Source organism: Canis lupus, chromosome 8, assembly GCF_048164855.1.
Source record: "Canis lupus baileyi chromosome 8, mCanLup2.hap1, whole genome shotgun sequence".
NCBI lineage: Eukaryota > Metazoa > Chordata > Mammalia > Carnivora > Canidae > Canis > Canis lupus.
Window position 1 is genome coordinate 37,834,709 of NC_132845.1, and position 21,432 is coordinate 37,856,140.

At 54.1% G+C, this 21,432-nt stretch overlaps 1 protein-coding gene across 3 annotated transcripts in view; it reads right to left on the reverse strand.

Annotated features, from left to right (window-relative positions):
- The window catches only part of LMF1 (lipase maturation factor 1), an 88,660-nt gene that overhangs the window by 39,615 nt on the left and 27,613 nt on the right, over positions 1-21,432 (reverse strand). For 2 of the 3 annotated variants that reach the window (XM_072835165.1, XM_072835162.1), the window contains exon 4: positions 119-267. In XM_072835165.1, the coding sequence (XP_072691266.1) occupies positions 119-267 (149 nt within the window). Of the gene's footprint in view, positions 1-118; positions 268-5,415; positions 5,936-21,432 lie in introns of those variants that run through there. The other variant, XM_072835164.1, reaches the window with a different exon arrangement.

Genomic DNA, 21,432 nt, shown 5'->3' on the forward strand with positions numbered 1-21,432 from the left:
AGGGCGGGGGGCCGTGGTGTTTCAGGTGCTTGAACACAGGGAACACGGGAACAGCGGAAGGGGCCCCGCCACCCAGGCAGTGTTTCCCTGAAACACAGCAAATAAAAGTTCTACTTACTGCTCCAAGCATGATTCTGAAAATCAGCCACCGGAAGCCCCACAGAACGATCCGGGACGGGGGGGTCCCCCTGGGCAATCGAGACAGAGTCCAGAGAGGGCAGAGGAAGATCCCCAGGAATCCTGTTTCCAGAAGCTGGGACTCCCATCCTGCAGGGATGACAGCGAAAGCACAGGCTGGGTCAGCATCAACACACGTTCCCCAGGGACGTGGCCCCACCCAACGTGGTCTACCTCCGTGGCCCCTAACCCGGGATGCATCCTCTGGCCCCAGGCCATCCCGGCCTCCAGCCAGGGCGTCTGGCAGTGGGCATGGCAGGACGAGCGCGGCACCCCAGCTGGCCCTCCGCGGGAGGGGACCCGGACTCAGCACCCGCAGCCCGCAGGCCTGGGAAGCCTTTCCCGCTCACTGCGTCCTTCCCTGAGGGGCTCAACTGGCCCCATGACCTCACGCGAGGGTCTGAACACACAGCGACTCTGCCCCCATCTGCCCGGTGCGAGGGCAGGGGGGCCCAGGCTCCACAGCAGGGCCTGTAGGCGTTGGGGCACACACAGTGGGCCGGGGGCTCCGTGTTCTCACGCTCCCTGCGTTGGGACCTGAAGCAGGTCTCAGCCTTTAGGAGGAAGCCGCACGTCGTTGTGTGAGCTGCACACGTTCCCTTTAATCTCCTTCTGCTCAGAAACTATGCAACACGAAAGATGCTTAGACAAGGGCCCACGTGCTATGGTTCTATTCACAGCAGGTTCTAGAATGAGCAAAACTGATAGAGGAGAAAGAAAGGGGAACCTGGCCACCAGGGACGCCGGGGTGACACCTCATCAGGCACCTGAAGGAAGGTCTGTGCGTTTCACTGCTTGGGATTTACAGATAAACCTAAATGAGTTCTGAACCCAAGATTTTAGGGCTGGACAGACGGCTCTGGAGGTCTGCACTTGCTCTGAGACGTGGTAAAGGTGAGGACGAGGGACGCGGCCAAACCCATGGAGTGGACGCCCCGTGCAGCCTTGGTGTGGGTTTAGGGGTTCTCGCCGTGCCCCTATTTGATACTTCCTGTAGTCTGGCATTTTCATCAGGAAAATGGGGGAGCGCATTTACTCCTGGGCTCTGTGGCTTTCTGAAGTCCCGGTTCCAGCCCCTCCCTGGGAGGGGTCGGCTTGCAGTGAGGCATCTCTGAGGGCTCGCCGCAGCCACGCGCACCTGTGCTGGGGACGCCGGGGCCACTGGCGTGCAGCATGCCTCTGCCCAGAGGAGTCCAGCCTCAGAAACCAGCTTGGACAGCACTGGGGAGGGGGGCTCCCAGGGGAGGGAGCTCCCAGGGAGGGGATGTGAGGTGGGGAAGCAGGACCCAGGGTACCGCCAGGTCGGTCGAGGGGAGCACCGTGGGGCAGACTGCTCGGGCAAGGCCGGGCCCGGGGCCCCGGGGCCACCCTCTGTGGGGACACGGTGTGTGGGACGCCCACGTGGGCGCAGCCCGGCCCCCTGGACTACCTGCCCGAACCAGAGCTGGGAACCCCAGCTTTGGTCAGAACCCCAAGAAGGAAAAATGCAGGAAGCATTAGCCGTGAGTCTGTTTCACGAGGTTCCGGACGCAGACCGGCTGCGGACATTGGGTGGAGGCTGTCCTCGCGCCCATGCTGACAGTGGCCTTTGCTCCACAGCTGCACACTCCCCTCTGGGCTCAACCCGGGGTAAACAGGCTTTGTTCTTACAGGACACTTTCTCTACTTTTATCTTGAGGGTAACTCCTTTCACTTGGGGTCGGTTTAAAATACACGTGACCTCAGGATGTGGGGCGGCCACGGGATCCGAAGGCAGCGCCAAGGGTGGCACGCCCAGGGGTGGCTGCTTGGGCGGTGGGAGGGCGTCCCCGTCCTTGCTGCCTGCCCCGGGCCCTCCCGTGTGGGGAGGAAATGGAGCCCAGCACAAGTGAGCCACCGGGCGTGGCCAGGGGGGCGGTCGACGGGAAGACTGCGGGCACCCTGAGCCCCCCAGTGCAGGCTGGCCCTGCCTGTGCTTCCTGGAAACCCCTCGTGGACTCTGAGACGCTCACGTGGATGCAGAGCGTTCCCCAGAGCGCAGGCCCGCCTTCTCTAATTGCCACATCACTTTGCACAGATGTGACGAGCAGAATTTTAATAACGCTGTTTGAGTGACACCAATCAAAGTGATGTGCGAATGGCAGAGCCCAGAGACCACCGAAGTGCCAGCGAGCAGGTGACGGGGTGGGCAGGGGACACACTGCCACCTTGGGGACTTACGTGTGCTGGGACATGGTCACCTCCCCCCCGCATGTGGCAGGAACCGCCTCCTCGCCGGCCGCGGCCGTGGAGGGGAAAGGGCCACCCGCACAACCCGCTGCCGCGGTGTGCCCCGCCTGCATGGCGTCGAGTCTGACGGCCGTGACCCCGGAAGGCAGATGCCCGGCGTGCTACCCGCCTGCTGCCCATAGCACACGGTGGGCGCGGGGCTCCCAGGTCGGGCTCCAGCTGCAAGTCTGACCCCAACGCAGTCGCCACGTCCCACTGGGCCCCACGTCCTGAGTCCCGCCGTGAGGTGCCTGTGCCTGTCAGCCCGTCCTCAGGTCCTTTTCCGGAGGGGAGGCAGCAGGCTGGCTCCTTCACAGCCGTGCAGACCCTGCTTACAGCTTTGGGGGCGCTGGTGGCTCCGCCAGTGCAGTGTCCGGCTCTTGGCTTTGGCTCAGGTCGTGATCTCACCATGTCAGGCTCCACGCTCAGTGCGGCGTCTGAGATTCTCACTTGGCTCTTCCCCTCACTCTCTTTCTCTCTCAAATAAATAAAAATCTTTTTAAAAAAAATGTCATTTCCAGGGATCCCCGGGTGGCGCAGCGGTTTGGCGCCTGCCTTTGGCCCGGGGCGTGATCCTGGAGACCCGGGATCGAATCCCACATCGGGCTCCCGGTGCATGGAGCCTGCTTCTCCCTCTGCCTGTGTCTCTGCCTCTCTCTCTCTCTCTCTCTGTGTGACTATCATAAATAAATAAAAATTTATAAAAAAAAAAAAAATGTCATTTCCATGGTGGCCCCAGAAGGCTCCACCCCATCCTGCCGGTGGCCTTGGGGTGGATGGTTAGCGAACACCCATTAGGAAGCCGCCACGCCCGACGCCATGCAGCTGCCGGTTTCTGGAACGGTCACTTCTGTGGCTACGGCTAATTTCCAATAATGTGGACAAGTGCTGAACAGGCTGCGTTGGGGACACACTTGGACCGTGACAGCCGGTGTGCCCGTCAGGCAGCAGCAGGGCAGCACCCGAGCTACGTCTGCCCTTCGAGGAGCGGCCTGGTCACTGCATGCAGGGCGGCCACCCGCCCCTGCCCACAGGACCGCGAACCTGTCGCCGTGCTGACCAGAGCCCAGCGCCGGCCACCGCTGCCCACACCCTCCGTGTCCGTGAGCGGCCACAGCCCAGAGCCCCACCATCTGGGGACGGATCCTGAGGTGAGGGGGTGCTCTCCGGCCGTGCCCTCCTGAGCCAGCCTTGGAAGCCGCACGGCCATGTCTGCCAGGATGGCCGCGGGTGAGTCTGAGGAAACCCCATAAACATGCTGAGGGTGGACCTCGGTCTCCTGGCCCCACTTGGCCCCTGGCTCAGCTCGGGGCACCTGCTCCCTAAATAAAGCGAACATAGAAGTGGTGCTTACGTTTTTATTCTACTTAGAGACACACGGACAGTGTAGACGCTCGTCTGTTAAACATCCAGAAAATGCACCAAGAGGCCTGAGCTGGGCCTGGGGCACGTGGCCCAAGGTCATGGCACCTTGAGAGCAGCGCGGGGTGGGGGGCCCTGGCTGCCCCTCTGTGGTCTGTCTTCCCGGGACGGGGTGGCTCAGACGGGAGGCCTACGCCAGGCCTCTGCGGAGGCTCCTTGGATCACGGTCCACAAAGGAGGCCGCTTCTGACCCAGGAGAAAAACATCACCTAAGACAACGCTTTGGAGGTGGAAGCCGCGCAGACGGCCGCTCTGGAGAGACCGTGCCAACCGAGGGCTCATCACCTTCCTGCACATCATTACTGCTACTTAGAATGATGAAGCGTGGCACCTATGGATCCTTCAAGAGTGACAGCCACCATCCACATGAGGAGCAGGAAACCCATTAGCTTCAGGTTAGAAACCAGGAAAAAGGAGAAAGATGCCTCCCCTCTGACGGGCTGTCACTCCTGTGTGGGGCGGCCCCACCCGCGGCCGCCTGGGGCTCCCAACGGCAACTGGAGAGCGCGCGGAGCTCTTCAAAGTCGCTTTCTTCATCCTCCCGGGTCCTGTGCCGGATGGGAAGCCACGACGCAGCCTGGCAGTTTGTTTTGCACAGTTGCTGACATGGCACCAGGGGCCCTTTTCGTGCCGTGAGGATGAGTGCACCAGACACAGTTCTGGGGTGACCGTGCCCCTCACAGGTGCCAACGCCTCTCACCCCGCCCCGTGCCCCCCTGTGCCGCCCACCATGCCAGCAGGTACAGTGGGCCTGTTTGGGGGGCCCGGCCCACGCAAGCCCTCTGGCTGTCTCAGGGGCTGGCAGAGCTGACCTTGCCCTCGGGACAGATGGGGACAGTCCTTTCTCCTCGGGAACGGGTGGTACTGATGCCAGCCTCTCCCCAGAGATGGGGCCACACTCCTGCCCTCCCAGCCCTGGCCCCCAGGGCCTGCGTGGAGCTGGACCCGCCCAAGAACCCTCCGCAGCCAGCCTGGACTGGGCAGGAGGACGTGCACCTGTGGCGCTCTCGTCCACGAGACGAAGCCTAATCTCTGAAAGGAGAGGCAAACCAGGGATGCCACCTTTCACATGTAGGACTTAAGTCTGATCACTGCGTGAACAGCAGTGAATTTTCTGGCAAATAGATACTTTTGAAAGAGTTGGTTAAAAGCTTCACACCTTAAATCATTTTAAACTGCACGCTCCCAATTATGAATCGTTTAGAGGACTGCTACTCTGTGCTGTCAGGATGTCCTTGGGCGCTGCAGGGAGCAGGAAGTGACCTGTGTAACCCGCACGCCCACACAGCAACCCTCCGTCCACTGCACTTGTCACGGTGCTAACACTCAGTTACCACGGCAACCAGACTTCCTAGCCCCAGGTGTCCCCTGCTGCTCAGATCTATGCAGGTGTCACCAGCTAGCCCCAAAACCAAAACTCACGGTAATGACCTCAGCTAGCTTTACTGGTTCTGGATAAAGAGGAAAATGCTTCCTGTCGACGGAAATTAGATCTAGCAACAGAGATTTCTTAGGATTAATATATTCCAAGTATTTAACATATATCAGGCTGAAGGGCACGATAATTACCATTTCTTTGGCTTTTGTTTCCTGTGCATGAAAATTAACCGAAGCTTGTCTCGCAGTAACTTGCTGGAATCCTGAAGACGTGCCGGTCAGTGCTGCTCTGCGGCTGACAACAGGGGTGTCCTGGAGGGCCCCCTGGCCGCAGGGAGCCAGGAGTGCTGGCTCAGGCGCGTGGGGTAGCTGTGGACTCTGCTCCCGTCAACCCCGGGCGGCACATTTGCTCAGAGCACCCGTGTGGGCCTGGGCCCTGCGTGGAGGGCCTCCCGCCAGCACCGCAGCTGAGCTCCTGCCTGTGTGCACACGCAGCAGGGCCCCCTCCTCCCACCGGTTCTGGAGAACGACCTGGGTCACTTTCTACTGTCCTGGGTCTTCCACGTGCTCAGTGAACACGGTTTCTGGGCCTCCCTGATGCTGCTGACGGGCACCGCCTTGTCACCTGAAGGAGCACAGGGCCTGGCTGATGCGCAAGGCTCGCACGTCCAGTTTGACACACACGCTCATCAGAAACAATGGGGAGGTTCGGCTCATCTGAAAAGTAGGAGGGCACGCGCCCAGGTCAGAGGTCAGGGCGGCCCTGCAGCCTCACCCCACACAGACATGGTCTCCACTGGGGGGTCGCTGCGGGGGGCACACCAGGCTTCCTCCTGCCTTTCCCACACACGTCAGGACCAGCTTCACACCCCTTGGAAAGGGAATGGTTTCTGGCCCTCTGGTGGGGTGACGGGCACTCCTGAGTCTAGAAGCCAGGATGGCCACTGAGGCACAGCCTCCCCACCACAGAGACCTGACTGTGGGCAGCATGTTCTCTGCATGGGGACAGGTGTCGGTCCCAGAATAGGGACCCAGTGGGCACGGTGGCAGCCGGCACCACTCAGCAGTGGTGCCTGAAGAAGCCTAGGGCGGTGCTTTGCCGATGGGAGGGCCAGCCCCAGGCAGCACATGCCTCGATGCCCGCAGGGCATGTTTCCAGAAATGCTTTGTTGTTAGGAAGGATCAGTGTGCAGTGGAGGGAGGGTTTCAGCTCACATTGGTTTCCGATGTGTGTCATCACAGGAAAACACCCGAGAGGCCCACAGAGGCCCGCAGGGAGGGCCGAGCTACCTGGCATCCGCTGGCTGCCTTACCTCCGCCTCCACCGCACCCCAGGCCTCCTGTCTTGGGTCTCTGTACCCAGTGCTCACACACCACCTTCTCAGGGAGGCCCTCCCAGGACGTAACATTTACAGGTGGGCCCGAGCCCATCCCAGCCTAACGTACCGAACAGCACACTCGCCACGCCACAGACAGCATATCTCGCTTCTTCCCCTTCTCTGTTCCCCTTCTCTGTTCACGCTGCGCCCAGAATGCAAGCTCCACGAGCACACAGTGAGGCTCCATGTAAGTGTGTTCAAGGATACAAAGGAAAACATGCCCATAAGGCATAAAGAGATAGGGAAACTGGGCAGAGAAACAGAAGCATAAAAAAAGAACCAAGCAAATTCTAGAATTGGAAAGGAAAATACCTGAAATTAAAATTTTACTAGATTAATGTAATAGCAGTTGGGAGGACAGAGAACAAAAAGGTGGTGAACCTGAAAATAGCTCAACTGAAGTTATTCAATATGAATAACAGATTTTTTTTCAATAACGATTTTTTAAAAAGATTTATTTATTGTAGGAAGAGAGCACATATGAGTGGGTGGGGGCGAGGGGGCAGAGAAAATCTCAAGCTGACTCCACGCTGAGCCCACAGCCTGATGCTAGATCCCAGGCCCTGAGATCATGACCTGAGCAGGAAGCAACAGTGGGACACTTAACTGACTGAGCCCCGCAGGCATCCCTAGAAACCCAGGTGCCCCTACTAATTTTTTTTTTAAAAGACTGAATAACAAAAGAACAGACTCTCAGGAACTGGTGGGGCATCATCAAAAAGTCCTACATACATGTAACTGGAATCTTAGGAGGAGAGAAATGGGCAGAAAAAAAAAAACCCTAAAATATATTGGCAAAAATGATCAGACTTGGTAAAAGACATGTTACAAGTTCAAGAACCTTAGAGAATCATAAGATAGTATCCAAAAAAGGCCACAAAGAAGCCCACTACAAACTGTGATAATCCAAGGACAAAACCTCCCAAGCAGTCAGAGAAAAAGGCAGCCTGACATTTGGAGAAATGAGAGGACGAATGAGAGCTGACTTCTTGTCAGAAACGACGGAGGTGGGAAGCAGAGAACCCAACGCAGAGTCTTCCACCTCATGCAACGATCTGGTCTGAGATCAAACAGAACCAAGAGTCCGTAAGCTTTCAGAGAGGATGTTGACACAAAGATCTGAGGAGATCAAGCACCGGCAGTTCCAGCACAGGTGTGAAAGGAAGAAGCACTGACCCCCACCAGCAGGAGCATCACAAGGGCGGAAGGTGGCTCGCCAGCACAGGCTGTGCTGCAAAGGAGCCGGGAACACAAGCCATTTTCTTTTGGACATAAAGTGGTAAGAACGTGACGTCTGTGCCTTACGTTACTAACAACAGAGAGGTGGAAAGACCCATCACTCATTACAGAAGATGCTGCAGCCTCAGTGCACAGAAGTCTCCCCGATAGTCACCACCGAAGACCTGCTTTCATTTGACTTATTTTGATTTCATTTTTCAGACCTGCCGAGTCCTCCAGCTGTTGTTCACCGTTCACGATGGCCCTTCAGCACGGGCCACTGGAATCAAGGATCCCGAGTATGGGACAAACAAGACACAGCTGTCTGCAGAGAGCTGCCAACTGAGCAGGACTTCCCTCCTGGTGGAGCCACAAAGTCCCATAAATTCCTACCCAGGCTCAGTCTCGGAGCAGATGAAAGTCCTACCTTTGCATAAATGGGAATGATGGGGATTTGGATTGCACGGGTGCATGCATTTGTCAAACTCTAAAACTCTATACTTAAGACCGGAGCATCTCATTGTGCATGGATTCCTTGTCGAGGGAGAAAAACCTGAGCACGCACTGAGCTCTAGTTAATGACCTGCATACTGAAGTTCACGGATATGTGACATTAACTTCAAAATGCGTCAAAATATATGATGGAACAATAGACGCATAGAGAGATGAAGAGATTAACTATATAAAGGAAAAGATCTAGTAAAATAAAAACTGTAGAAGCTACATGGTCCATATATGGGTTTTTACTATACAATCCTTTAAGTTTTTTTGGTACGCTTGAAATTTTTCACGATGACATGATTTAAAACGTCCTATGTAACACTTATTCTTAGCCACTGTAAAAATAAGAAAAATTCTAAGACTTGACATAGAAAAAAATACGATTGCCTACACAGAAAGTTAAAAAAAAAAATCTACAGAAAATGAGCTTAACTATCGAGTGGCACCGGCAGCAACTGCAAATGACATTAAAAGGAACCCTATAGGGTACGTGGGGACCAGGTGATTCTTCTGAAAGTTGACAAGGGAAAGGATAAAGTGTTCTATCTTGAGTTTTCCAGAGAAGCTGGATTTCGAGCAACCAAATAGTTGATGAAAGTTGCTTTGATTTAAAAAAAAATCCCAGAAAAATGCCAAGAGAGCGATAGCACGAGAGCATGCGCGCCAGGCAGGCCCGGGAGAGGCGGGGTGGGGAGGTCCAGGCACTCGCCATGGCAACCGGCCACCGCGGCCCGTCGGCTAACGGGCGGTCGGGCTGGTAAGGGCTCAGCAATCCGCCGCCGCAGGAAGAGAGGAAAGGCAGCCTGTGCTTTCGAGCCGCAGCAAGAGGCCCCAGCTCCCTGACGCGTCCCCTCTAGCGGCGGGCAGGGGGCAGCGGGCAGCAGGCCGCGAGCTCTGTGCAGGGCAGCCGTGCTCCCTGCCCTGCCACAAAACCCCGTCTGGGGACATGGGGGGGGGGTCCTTAAGAGGCTACAGGACTGCATCCATCAAGCGTGTCCGGGGTCCCCGTGGGGACACAGCAGCTGTAGACACGCGCAGACTTCTGAGGTGGCCGGCACCATGGGAACGCAGGCTAAGCGGCTGATAGGATCCCGCCGATGGCTCAGCCGGGCCGGCCGTACAGCGGTGGCGCTGCTGAGAAAGCCCCGTCTCGGGGCCCCAGCTGGAGCAGCCGGGCCTGGGGCACCTGGCCCAGCACCGTAGCAGGGGAGGCAGTGCCCGTTAACGGGGGCGCTCTGAGGCTGTGGGTGCCCCAAAGTATTCATAATCAGAAGTCAAAGAAAAATAAGCGAGGGACTCTCCCATCTGTGGGGACATCTGGAACTCACTGACAGCATGTTCACAGATCCCAACAAACTGTGAAACGCACCGTCTTAAATTGCCATTTGTTCTAGAAACCAATCTTACAGTGAGTATGGGAAGGAGTCTTTTAAAAAGGTATTTAAAAGCTTTGTAAAGAAACCCCGTTACACTTTATAGAGGGATGCACAAAAGTTTTTAAAAAGCCAGCAGAATGAACATGCATTTTCCAGAAGAACCACCCAGAGCTCAGAAAGCCACAGTCTCTGCGAGGACGGTGCGTGTAGCCAAACTATCCAGGTGTGACTCTAAAGAAGGTTCCCCCCCTCCCCCCAAAGTAGGAGATCCACTCTCTGAGTGATTAGCTTCCCCGAGGAGGCTGAGAACTGGAGGCGAAGCGGGGCTGAGGAGCCATGCATACCCACAGAGGCCTGCTCATCCTGCGCACGCCAGGCCGCATGGCAGGGCCTGAGGGGGCAAGGGGGCGTGGGGTCCCGGAACACGGCAGCCACGGTCTCCAGGATCGCGGGTTCTGTCCTGCTCCTAGACCACAGGGCCCACGTGGGCGCAGCAGAGCCCCCCTCGCCGTCGTCAGTGGGGGTTGACCGTAGTTGCTGACTTTGGCACCATCGGGGGGAAAAGGAAGAGAATTGTCACTTATGGATGCTGGGCCCAGAGTCCTGGATCCAGGCCTCGAAGCCAGGTGACCAAATGGTGGGGGCAAGGCTCCCCCGCGAGAGCTGCACGGTGGGGTGTGTTGTGAGAGGCCGCCCCGCAGGAACGGGCGCTGCGCCGAGATGGGGCCTGCACGTGAGTCACCACAACCACATACATGCTCGGAATTTAGGAAGGGGCCAAGCTGTGGGGGGCCCAGAAGCCTCTGAGGCCTGGAGAGCCACTTGGCTTGGGGAGACTCACGGCTTCCTGTTTCCTGAATCACCGCTTTCATCCCCGAGCCCTGGGCCTTTCCTGAGGCAGATCACGCGACGCCCACTCAGATGGAAGGAGGTCTCTGGGTCAGGAAACACAGAGTCAGGGACACAGCACAGCCTGAGGGCGGGCGGGAGACTCACCAGGCCCTGGGGAAGCGCCAAGTGCCACCCCGTGCCTGGCCCTGGGGGCGCCCCCCTCCTGTGGACGGCTTCTGGAGCCCGTGTGGAGGCGCCCACGGCACTAAGTCATACTGATGACACAGTTCTCGGTGGGCCCTGCTCTCCTCGGGCCCGCGGCCCAGCTGGGCTCCAGCGGTGGCTCCAGGGACCATTCCCCACCCTTAGCAGGCCCTCTCCGTAACAGGGCACGGGGCCCTAGACTCCTGTTCTCTGGACCCTTAGCCGCCCGGGGTGGGGGGCTCTCCACACACTGCCCGGGGTGGGGGGCCGAGGCAGACGGTGCCCAGTCTTGCCAGCAGCAACGCTGAGCATAGGTCAACCTCGGACCTGCCCAGACAAGAGACAGATCTAAGTCCATTCCGGGTCATGACACCCTGCCCTCCTCCGGGCCCCTCACTCTTCCCCAAGCCCCAGCAGCCACCACAGCCACTCAGATCCCACCTGCAGCCATAAACACCCTGAAGCCCAGGCCCAGGAGACTTTCCAGCAGGCCAAGGGCACCAGGCTGGGAGCGGGCCCCATGACACCCCTCAGCCTCCCCTCTCCCTCCTGCCCTGTCTCCACCTGGACACCCCGAAGCCTGGTGGGACCATGGTCTGTCTCCTCCTGCCCTGTGCCCGGCTCACATTTGTTCACCTTTGATCTAACACTGATTTCAAGTTACTAGACCCAATTTATTACAACTACTGTTACTAAAACAAATTCATTCATTCTTGAGAGCAAAAATGCTCAATGAAAATAAACTGGAACTAAGAAAAAAAGTGATCTGATCACTCAGAGCTAAATCTGACTCCTTGATCACATACTTCAAAACAATTTTGAAAGATTTTCTTCAGAAGCAAAACTAAAGTTTAAAGCACACAGTTTAAAGCACAATTTAATACATCTTCAGTGTATTTTTGCATCATTAAATCATACTGTTTAGTAATCCACAGAGATGTAATTTGAAGTAATTCTCCATGGCTGAACATTTAAGTATATTTCCATTTTCTCCTGCCATAAACACCTGTGTGTTTGCACACTCCTCGTCCTGCTGTACAAAACCATAAAGTGGGGCTGGGGACCAACAGGAGCACACGCTTCAGAGATGCCGCAACCATGCGGCTACGCTGTCCTCCGGGAGGCTGCGCGGTGTCCTGAGCTGCTGGTGGGGCCCGGCTGGCCGCCCTCCCAAGTCCCCCAGGCAGGGTGCGACAGTTCACTGTTGGTGTGACCATGGGTCCCCAGGGGCGCTGGCCGAGTTGCCACGCGCTTACTAGCTACCCCAGACTGCTCACCGTTGACAGCGGCTTTGTAGTTTATTTTTAAAATGCCTCTACCGATGCTAACAGCCTTCTACCATCTAGGTTGTCTCCTGCATTTGTGTGATCAGACCTAGGGCACACAGGGAATCTGTCCACGTGGTTATCCAGTAGATCCATATGCAGGTACGTCATCCACGGAATGGAAAACGGCACAGATTCAGGACAAGTTACGTAGAATGCGTACCATACAGACACGAGTGTGTAAACACATGTTTATCAATAGATTCATCTGTTAATGCTCGTACTTGCCTTCCCCACACATCCTGCTTGGCTCTTTAAAGATTTGCATAGGCGAACATTTACTTTGTGCTGTAGACTTGTTTTTTTTTTTTTTAACTTTTAGAGCAGTCAAGGTTCACAGCACACTGACGAGCAGCGCAGGGTCCCAAGGCTGCTTACTCCAGGCGCCACAACGCGGACATGGCTGTCGATGAGAGACGCGCCCGTCACAGGGAGCATGCGGGCAGCCTCTCCCCGCCCCCGCCCTGCCAGCACCTGCGAGTGTGAGGCCTCCCAGGTTCACCAGGTCCTGTTAGCCACTCACTGCTTCCCAGTGGTGTGTTGTGAGCATTCACACGTTGCCTGGCTCTGTGCACGGCGGGGCAGAGAAGCAGCGCCACCCCGTCAGCGACGAGCACACCCAGCACCCAGTCCACAGTGTCTGACCCTGTTCTCTGTGAGAAGGCACCAGGCCCCTGGGGGAAGAACTGGATGCAGGCTGCAGAGGGGAAACCACAAGATGGGCCTGCAGCTCCCAGAGGGCTCGGAAGTCAGGGGGGCACAACACAGGTGCGGCAGCCAGCCTCAGGGGGCCCCCAGCCACGGCTGGGCAACGTGCAAGGCCAGCCCTCACTGTGCCAGAGCCCGCTCTAGGAGAACTGAGTGAGGAGCCACAGCAATGTAAACAAGTATTTGATAAATAAATAGAGGACAAAGGGACAGCTCTTCCCATTTGGGGAATTCCAACTCATAATGCCAGAAGGAATGAGGGAAACAGAAATCACCACCAGAACATTGCAGTAATGATGGCTGAAGAAAAGCCTCAAATCAGTGCTCAAATCTTTTTTTTTTAAAGATTTTATTTATTTATTTATGAGAGACAGAGAAAGAGAGAGAGAGAGAAAGAGGGAGAAGCAGGCTCCATGCAGGGAGCCCGACGTGGGACTCGATCCCAGGACCCCAGGATCAGGCCCGGGCTGAAGGCGGCACTAAACCACTGAGCCACTGGGGCTGCCCAAAATCTTTTTTTTTTTTTAAAGATTGTATTTATTTATTCATGAGAGATACAAAAAGAAGCACAGACACAGGCAGAAGGAGAAGCAGGCTCCCTGCGGGGAGTCCAACGTGGAACTCGATCCCAAGACCCCAGGGTCACACCCTGAGCCAAAGGCAGACATTCAACTGCTGACCCAGGAGTCCCACAGTGCACAATCTTGAAGGAAAAAACAGGATAACTTTGTAATATCAAAAAATCTCCTTCAATTTTTTAAAAAAGATTTTAATTATTTGAACGAGAGCAAAAGCTCACATGCACACAAGCAGGGGGAGCAGCAGAGGGAGCTGGAGCAGCCGACTCCCCACTGAGCAGAGCACCCAACATGGGGCTTGACCCCGGGGCCCCGGGATCATGACCTCGGTTGAAGCAGATGCATAACTGACTAAGCCACCCAGGTGTCCCTCCCTCAATTTTGAATAAGGACTATGTGGCTTTAATGTAGATCTGCAAATTGTTCGATACCCACCCTGGGAACAGCGTGGGAACATAACCTGATGTGTAAGTAAAGGTGAGGACCGAGGAAGACGCGGAGGGAGCGCACAAGCTACAGAGGAATCCCAGATGATGACCCGGGCGCACGCCGGGCCCAGTGACCCGACGGGAGGAGACACCTGCAGACGCACCTCACCGGGTGACCCGGGTCAGCATCACCCGTGGAGTCGTGTGGACCCAGGCGCCCGATCTGGTGACAAGGGCACCTCCCCTCTGTGACCGTCTCATCACGAGACTCACGAGACACACCAGACACGTCTGGGGTGAGGGGCGCCATACCAAATACGGGACCAGAACTGCTTCAAACCGTCAGGGTCGGGATCCCTGGGTGGCGCAGCGGTTTGGCGCCTGCCTTTGGCCCAGGGCGCGATCCTGGAGACCCGGGATCGAATCCCACGTCGGGCTCCCGGTGCATGGAGCCTGCTTCTCCCTCTGCCTATGTCTCTGCCTCTCTCTCTTTCTCTATGTCTATCATAAATAAATAAATCTTAAAAAAAAAAAAAAAAAAAAAAAAAAAAAACCGTCAGGGTCCTGAGAAGCCACAGAAGTCCTGCAGACCGCCAGGGACCAGGGGGACGCAGGAGACAAGGCGGCTGAGGGCAGTGTGGCCCGGGGGCCCCTGGTGGGAAAGCTGGAGAAACCCAAGCACGGTGCGGCTCAGTCACCAGTCCCGCCACGGCTGCCGTCTCGGTTCTGACCATGGTTACGGGCCACCTGCCAGGATGCAAGGTGAAGGCTGATAAGGACTCTGCAGCGTTTCTCTGAGAAACTACATCAAGATCATCTTTTTAACAGTCACCTCCCTCTGCCTGTGTCTCTGCCTCTCTCTGTCTCTCATGAATAAATAAATAAAATCTTAAAAAAATAAAATAAAATAAAAGTCCTGTTGACACCATTTCACCAGGTACAAGCTAGAACCCCTGGTCAGCACCTGGGGGTCAGCACCTGGGGTTGGCCCGAGATGGGCATACACCTGACCATCGAGGAGAGGACAGGGTCTTGGGGCCTCTGCCTTAGACAGGAGCCGCCTCTCACTGGCAACCTGGGAACAAAGTGTGGCCGTGCTGCTGTTCATCCTGGATCCGCTCTGGCTGAGACTGAGGAGCACCGAGCTCAGATGGGACCTCAGATGTTGCCTCTTGCTCTGGGGTTGGTTTTCCATTTTCTGCTGAGCCTTTGGCTGGGTTCAGTCAATGGACTGTGGACATTTTGCTTAGCACTTCTCCTGTGTCCAGCTTATAGTGCCAAGGAGGGAAAGGTGTTGTTTCCATACCCAAGGCTACTGAAGCCAGTGACATCCCTGGGAAGGGCTGCATGGGCGTCAACACAACCATCTCTCAAGCACCAGAATGCATGCTGCCATTGTGCTAGTGGTCAGAGTTCAGGAGACAGGTCATTGGAAAAAAAAACAAAAACTGATCAGTTTTCTCTGTATAGCACGTCACACACCACACCAAGCACAGGCTCCTGGGCGGCTGGGGGTCTTGAGAAGAGTGACAATATAAGAATGTGTGGCGACCTGAGTATGGACCCACGTGCAGGCTTACTGTGGACCCGGCACGCTGTGATCGAGTGCCCTCCGTCCTACATGCTGTGGTGATGGGGGTGAATGCATGAAGCCTGGCCCTCATGGGCTGTCTTTTGGGAGGACAGCAGGTAGAGAGATGATAAACCAACATACACATAAAGACCCATGTCAGAGGGTGGGGAGTTGGAGAAAAACAAAGCTGGGCCCAGGGCTGGGAGCACCTGTTGCGCAGATACAAGAGGTAGTCTGTGGATAGGTGCACAGTCCTGGGGGCTGTGTCCCACTGTGGGAGCAGCCAGCATGGAGCCCAGTCAGTGTGGATGAACATGGCACAAAAATTTATCACGATCCTGTCTGAATGTAAATCTCCTAAATGCTCAAAAGGCATTCACTGAGGCTAAAGCCAAATGGAAAACCAACAATGTTCTATCTTGTCAAGGGTATTTACATCTGAGACCCGCCAACCTGCCCATAAGAAGTACAGGGATCCTACTTTATTTTTAAAAATATTTTATATATTCATTCATGAGACACAGAGAGAGAGAGAGAGAGAGAGAGGCAGAGACACAGGCTTCAAACCGTCAGGGTCCTGAGGAGAAGCAGGCTCCATGCAGGGAGCCAGACGTGGGAGTCGATCCCAGGACCCCGGGATCACGCCCTGCACAGAAGGCAGGCACTCAACCTCTGAGCCACCCAGGTGCCTCAGGGATCCTACTTTAAAAGAGCCATAAAACTGTAAGAAAAGGATACAAACCATTAAGAAGAGATGTGTTCTATGTACTTAGGAACGATTAACGGTACTGAAACTGCACCGGTATCAGTGTCTCCATTCAATGACTCCACACAGACAAGAGCTGCTATTGTAATAGCAACAAAGCATGGCTTCCTTGCTTAAAATTTCTGTTTTAAAATATCAAAGCATTTACAAAAGAAACTGGCACACAGCTGCTACTCCAGGGCTAACCTAACAATGCCTCTCCCTGTTATTGGCATTGGCAAAGGTCAGGCTCGCCGACGCTGTGTTCCTCTTGCATCCAACAATGGGGCATTGGAGCCAGGAAGCTCCAGGGACACACACCAGATTCTGGAGGTTCCAGGCCAGCCAGTGGCTGCAATGGTGTCTGAGGAGACCAGAGCCCTTCTCCGGCCTCTCAGCTGTTCACTGTGATTCAGTACACATCAGTGTTTACCTGGCAGGGAAACAGCGTGAGGGCAATGGTTCATCTTGCCTCAGGCGACTGCTAGTGCTGGAGAAGTAAAGGGAAGGGTTCATCTCACCAGCTGCTTTTAGCTGTCTTTATATAAATGTGATCAAGACAACGGCTTAAAAATTATCCTCTTAAGAATAATGCTCTAGAATATACATGGGGGAGAAGACAGTAGAGAAGTGGCTGTGTCTCTGAACCTTAACTTCTGGCACAACTGGGACTGCCTCTATGAACCCTAAGGACCTCTAGGATGGGAACAAGGACAAATAAGTCAGTGGTACCCAATCTGGCAAATAATTAACCTGCCCCACACTCTCCAAATCCAGAACCCTATAAAGCACCCACTCCAGGTGATGACAGTTCCTGAACAGAAATCTCTGGGCTGGGGGAAGGGGGGGACACAGGGGAGATGGGACAGGGGATTGATAGATCATCTAATGTGTTTGATTCAGTAAAAACAGTATTGGGAGAAGTCAAGCAGTTGTGTTTTGTTGGTGAATTTGAAATGGAATGGTGATACATGATCAGAGATGAAAAAAAGCAAACCAAAAAAGAAGAGGCAACTATTAACTCCAGGAAAAACAAAGAGTTATTAGAAACTAGTGAGCACAACCCACTGTTGCCTCACCAGCTAACATTTACACAACGTAAAGACTGAACATGAGTTTCATAAATTATATTTGTGACATAGCCATACTGAGACAGTGAGGGAAAGACAATTAGAGATATGGGAGAGTAATTCTTATCATTCATAATAGGAAGGATATAAAGTCTAAAAGTGACATTATGTAGAATAATCTACATAAATGTATTATTCAGAAATACGGAGGTAAATACTAGCAGTGGGAGAAGGAATAAAGGAGTTGCTCTGGAAAGCAGGATGGAGTGAGCAGACGTAAAAGAAGATATTGTTTTTGTCAGAAGCTGTGTAATACAATTTCTTTCTAATCCATACATGTCTAATTTTTTTAAAATAAAAGAACTACCTCCAGGCCTGATGATCTGCTTACAGTGTACTAAACTCAGAAACTGATCAACAAAAGTTCACCTATAAAGCCCTGAGGGCTTTTTTTTTTTAAGATTTTATTTATTTATTCATTAGAGACACACAGAGAGAGAGAGAGAGAGAGAGAGAGAGGCAGAGACACAGACAGAGGGAGAAGCAGGCTCCATGCAGGGAGCCCGACGTGGGACTCGATCCCGGGTCTCCAGGATCACGCCCTGAGCCGAAGGTGATGTTAAACCGCTGAGCCACCCGGGCTGCCCGGGCTTGGGATTTCTGAAGTTTTTCTCTGAATAGCACTTGGACCAAAGAGGCATCAGCACTGATGATTATAAAACTATATATACGCCATTGTCAGGAAGATCCTGGAATCTCAGATGACATGGTGGGTGGGCCAGGGACACAGAGGGGAGTGGTGACCTGCCTCCATGCTTTCTTTCATTAGCAGCTAAGAAAAGATGGAAAACTAATGAGTTAGGGATCCCTGGGTGGCGCAGCGGTTTAGCGCCTGCCTTTGGCCCAGGGCGTGATCCTGGAGACCCGGGATCGAATCCCACGTCAGGCTCCCGGTGCATGGAGCCTGCTTCTCCCTCTGCCTGTGTCTCTGCCTCTCTCTCTCTCTCTCTGTGACTATCATAAATAAATAAAAAATTAAAAAAAAAAAGAAAACTAAGTTTTCTTTTATGAGTTAAACAATCAACTCATAATCTTAGAAAATAATAAACCCCTTCCTCCCAGAAAGAGGAAACAACATATAAAAAGTACAAATTAATGAGCCAGAACACATTTTTTTTTAAATCAGATAAAACCAGTTATTTGGAAAAAAAAAATGATGGTTTTGACCACAAGAATACAGGAGGGAACACATGAGCATTCAGCATTGCCCATGAGTTAAGCTAGAACTACAGCTGGCAGTGGGGGTGGAAAGGCCACTCCTAAGAGCATGCAGCCATGATGGCAACAGCAGGAGGGTGGAAGGGAGAGCGGGTGGCAGTCAGACAGACCCTGGCCACGGAGACTTGGTACAAGTCTCCAGAAGACAGCGTGGTAACAAAACCATGTTTTCCAACCCCTAGGGCACTGGTAGTCAGACAACCATGATGTTGCTGTGACTAACGTGGACTGATAAGAAATGCTATCTATGTTAATTCCCAAGCACATTCTTTGCCACATTTAATCTGTCATGACTTTCCTATTCTAAAGTCGTATTAGGTTGGGATACAAATCATTTTTCACATTTATGTTTCAAATTAATGGAAATAAATCCAAAAGCCAAAAGGAGCAAATGTTAGTCAAACATCTATATCTATACAATTTTAAAAAGGGAACTTAGAAGCATTTCAGACAAAAGTACCCAAAGGGATTCAGAACTAGAAATATGAATTAAAGCAACAAAATGCTTCTTCACTATCCTAGAATTCTGCATATTAAAGAGATAAGTTTTAGAAATAGAAATGGTTACCTAATGTGATGGGAGAAATTGAGAATAAACAAAATGTTAATGATTGTAAGAAAAAAAGATCTTTATTTTTTTAAGATTTTACTTATTTATTCATGAGAGAGACCTAGAGAGGGGCAGAGACACAGGCAGAGGGAGAGGCAGGCTCCTTGTGGGGAGCCAGATGTAGAACTCGATCCCGGGACCTCAGGATCATGCCCTGAACCAAAGGCAGATGCTCAAGCCCTGAGCCACCCAGATGCCCCCAAAAAAGATTTTCTTGTAAGTCCAACCAAGGAATTTTCACCCGATAGTCCTGAGTGAAAACAGAATGGTAGATATGCATATAGTGCGGCCCCATTTTGGTGTATGGTGATCTTAACCTGAGTGTGTGTGCGTGTGTTGCACACAGATCTGAGGAGGCATGAGGGTGAGAGAGGGTATAAGCTAGGGGTTAACATGGGAGGGAGAAGCAACTGTTAGATGAAAAAGACTGAAAAACAAGCAGCATGTACCGTGTGCACACACACGAGGAAGGAGAACCCAGCACGATGAGAGACTCATGCCAGCTGCTGCTTGTGGGGAGGGTGCCTTTGGTGGCCCCCGGGCCCCAGCCTCCCACTGATGGCTCCTGTGCTGGTGTTCCCAGTGAGCATGGAAGGGAACTATGGTGTGCAGACAGAGAGGGTGAGGCAAAGACAGGACAGCAGGGGGGAAACGAGGCAAGGATAGCCCCCCCAGGGACACCTGCGGGGCTCAGTCCGTGAAGCATCTGCCTTCTGCTCAGGTCACGATCCCGGGGTCCTGGGACTGAGTCCCGCCTCAGGCACCCTGCTCAGCGAGGAGTCTGCTTCTCCCTCTCCCTCTGTCTGCTGCTTCCCCCTGTTCATGCTGTCAAAGATAAAATCTTAAAAAAATTTTCATTTCCCCACAGATCAGGACCAGCCCCAAGACCCCGGCTGAGAAAGCAACAGAAATTCTGGAGAGCCCAGGACAGGGCAAAGACAACAGGCCAGAGGCTGACGGCAGTCAGGCTCTGGGCCCCTGTCAGGCTGTCACGGCCAACAATGGCTCCTCCCAGTGAACCTGGGACAGAAGCCTTTCAAGATGGTTTTTTTCACTTTGGAAATGAGCATCTCTGCTAGTGGAGATGGTTCACAGCCCACACACGTCACATGGCAGCTCTGGAAATCACTGGATGCAGGCGTCTCCGTCCTTCCTAAGGACACGAGCAGACAAGGGACCACACCTAACAGTGCCAAGTGGCCACGGTCATTCCCAGGCAGCAGGGAGGAAGGGTGCCGGCTGACACCTGCAGGGGCCCACGCTAGGAGAGTGGCTGCAGAAAGCCCGAGCACCCAGGAAACAACAGCAGGAAAGACTCCCTTGAAAGGGTGAGGAGCCGGGCAAGCTCACAGGACAGGGCAGGCGAGGCTGCCTCTGATTATGGGAATAATTTGATTAAAAGAAACTGCCTTCTTGGACATGGGGGATGGAAGGGAATGAGACGAACCATAAATTAAAGTAGAGGATATGAGAACCAGGCAAAGCGCAGCGCTGCGGCCACAAGGGTCTGGAAACGGTTTGGGGGGGCCTGCTGTAGCCGAGTCTGCCTGGAACTCTGTGGCTGCCTAATCGCTTCCTGTAGGCAGGCTCCGCTCCAGCACTAATAGGTTTTAATAAAAACTTCCAATTGGACCAGTAAACCCCTCATTAAGCTGTTTTTAAAGCATGAATTTAAGAGCAGCAGGGGTAAGGGGTCACGGGCAGCACTTAATTCACAACGGCTGGCAGGAGGTGCTGCTGGGACGGACACGGGGGTTCAAGAGTCCAGGCCACATTAGCATGGATGCCAGCACTGGACCTGCCTGGAAATCAACTTAATAAGGAACCAGGAAAAGCATCCCGCCGGAAAGGAGAAGGGTGCCGAAAGGCCAAAGGGCCACTTCTCCCAGCACAGACACACTTGCTCAGATGAGGCCCACCTGCACCTCCACTGCCCCCAGACACCATTGCGCGGGACCAGCACCTGCCACCCATCCCCACAGCTCACACACAGACCTGCTGCATTCCCCCCTTTGGATCCTCCCTGAGACCGAGGTCGCCCCAGTCTCCTCCAGGGTCCTGCTCCCTGATTCAGCAATTTGCAGCTAGGCCTGACACCTGCCGGCCCGAGGACAGTTGACACTCAGTGGTGAGCACGTCAGGATAACTCCGTAGTCCGCTGAGCTGCTTACTGAAACCAATGGTTCCTAAAGCATCCAGCTCTCAGCCGACGGGCCCGCAGAGAAAACGGAGTGCTCCTTTCCTACAATGGAACGTCCCCAGGCGTGCAGCCCCCCGGAGTCCTTCCCTCACACTGTCACACCCCAGGGGGCAGGCAGGGGCACCCAGGCTCCTTGTCCAACCAGGGAGGACGGGTGCTGAGCTGCCTGCCACATCCAAGCACCG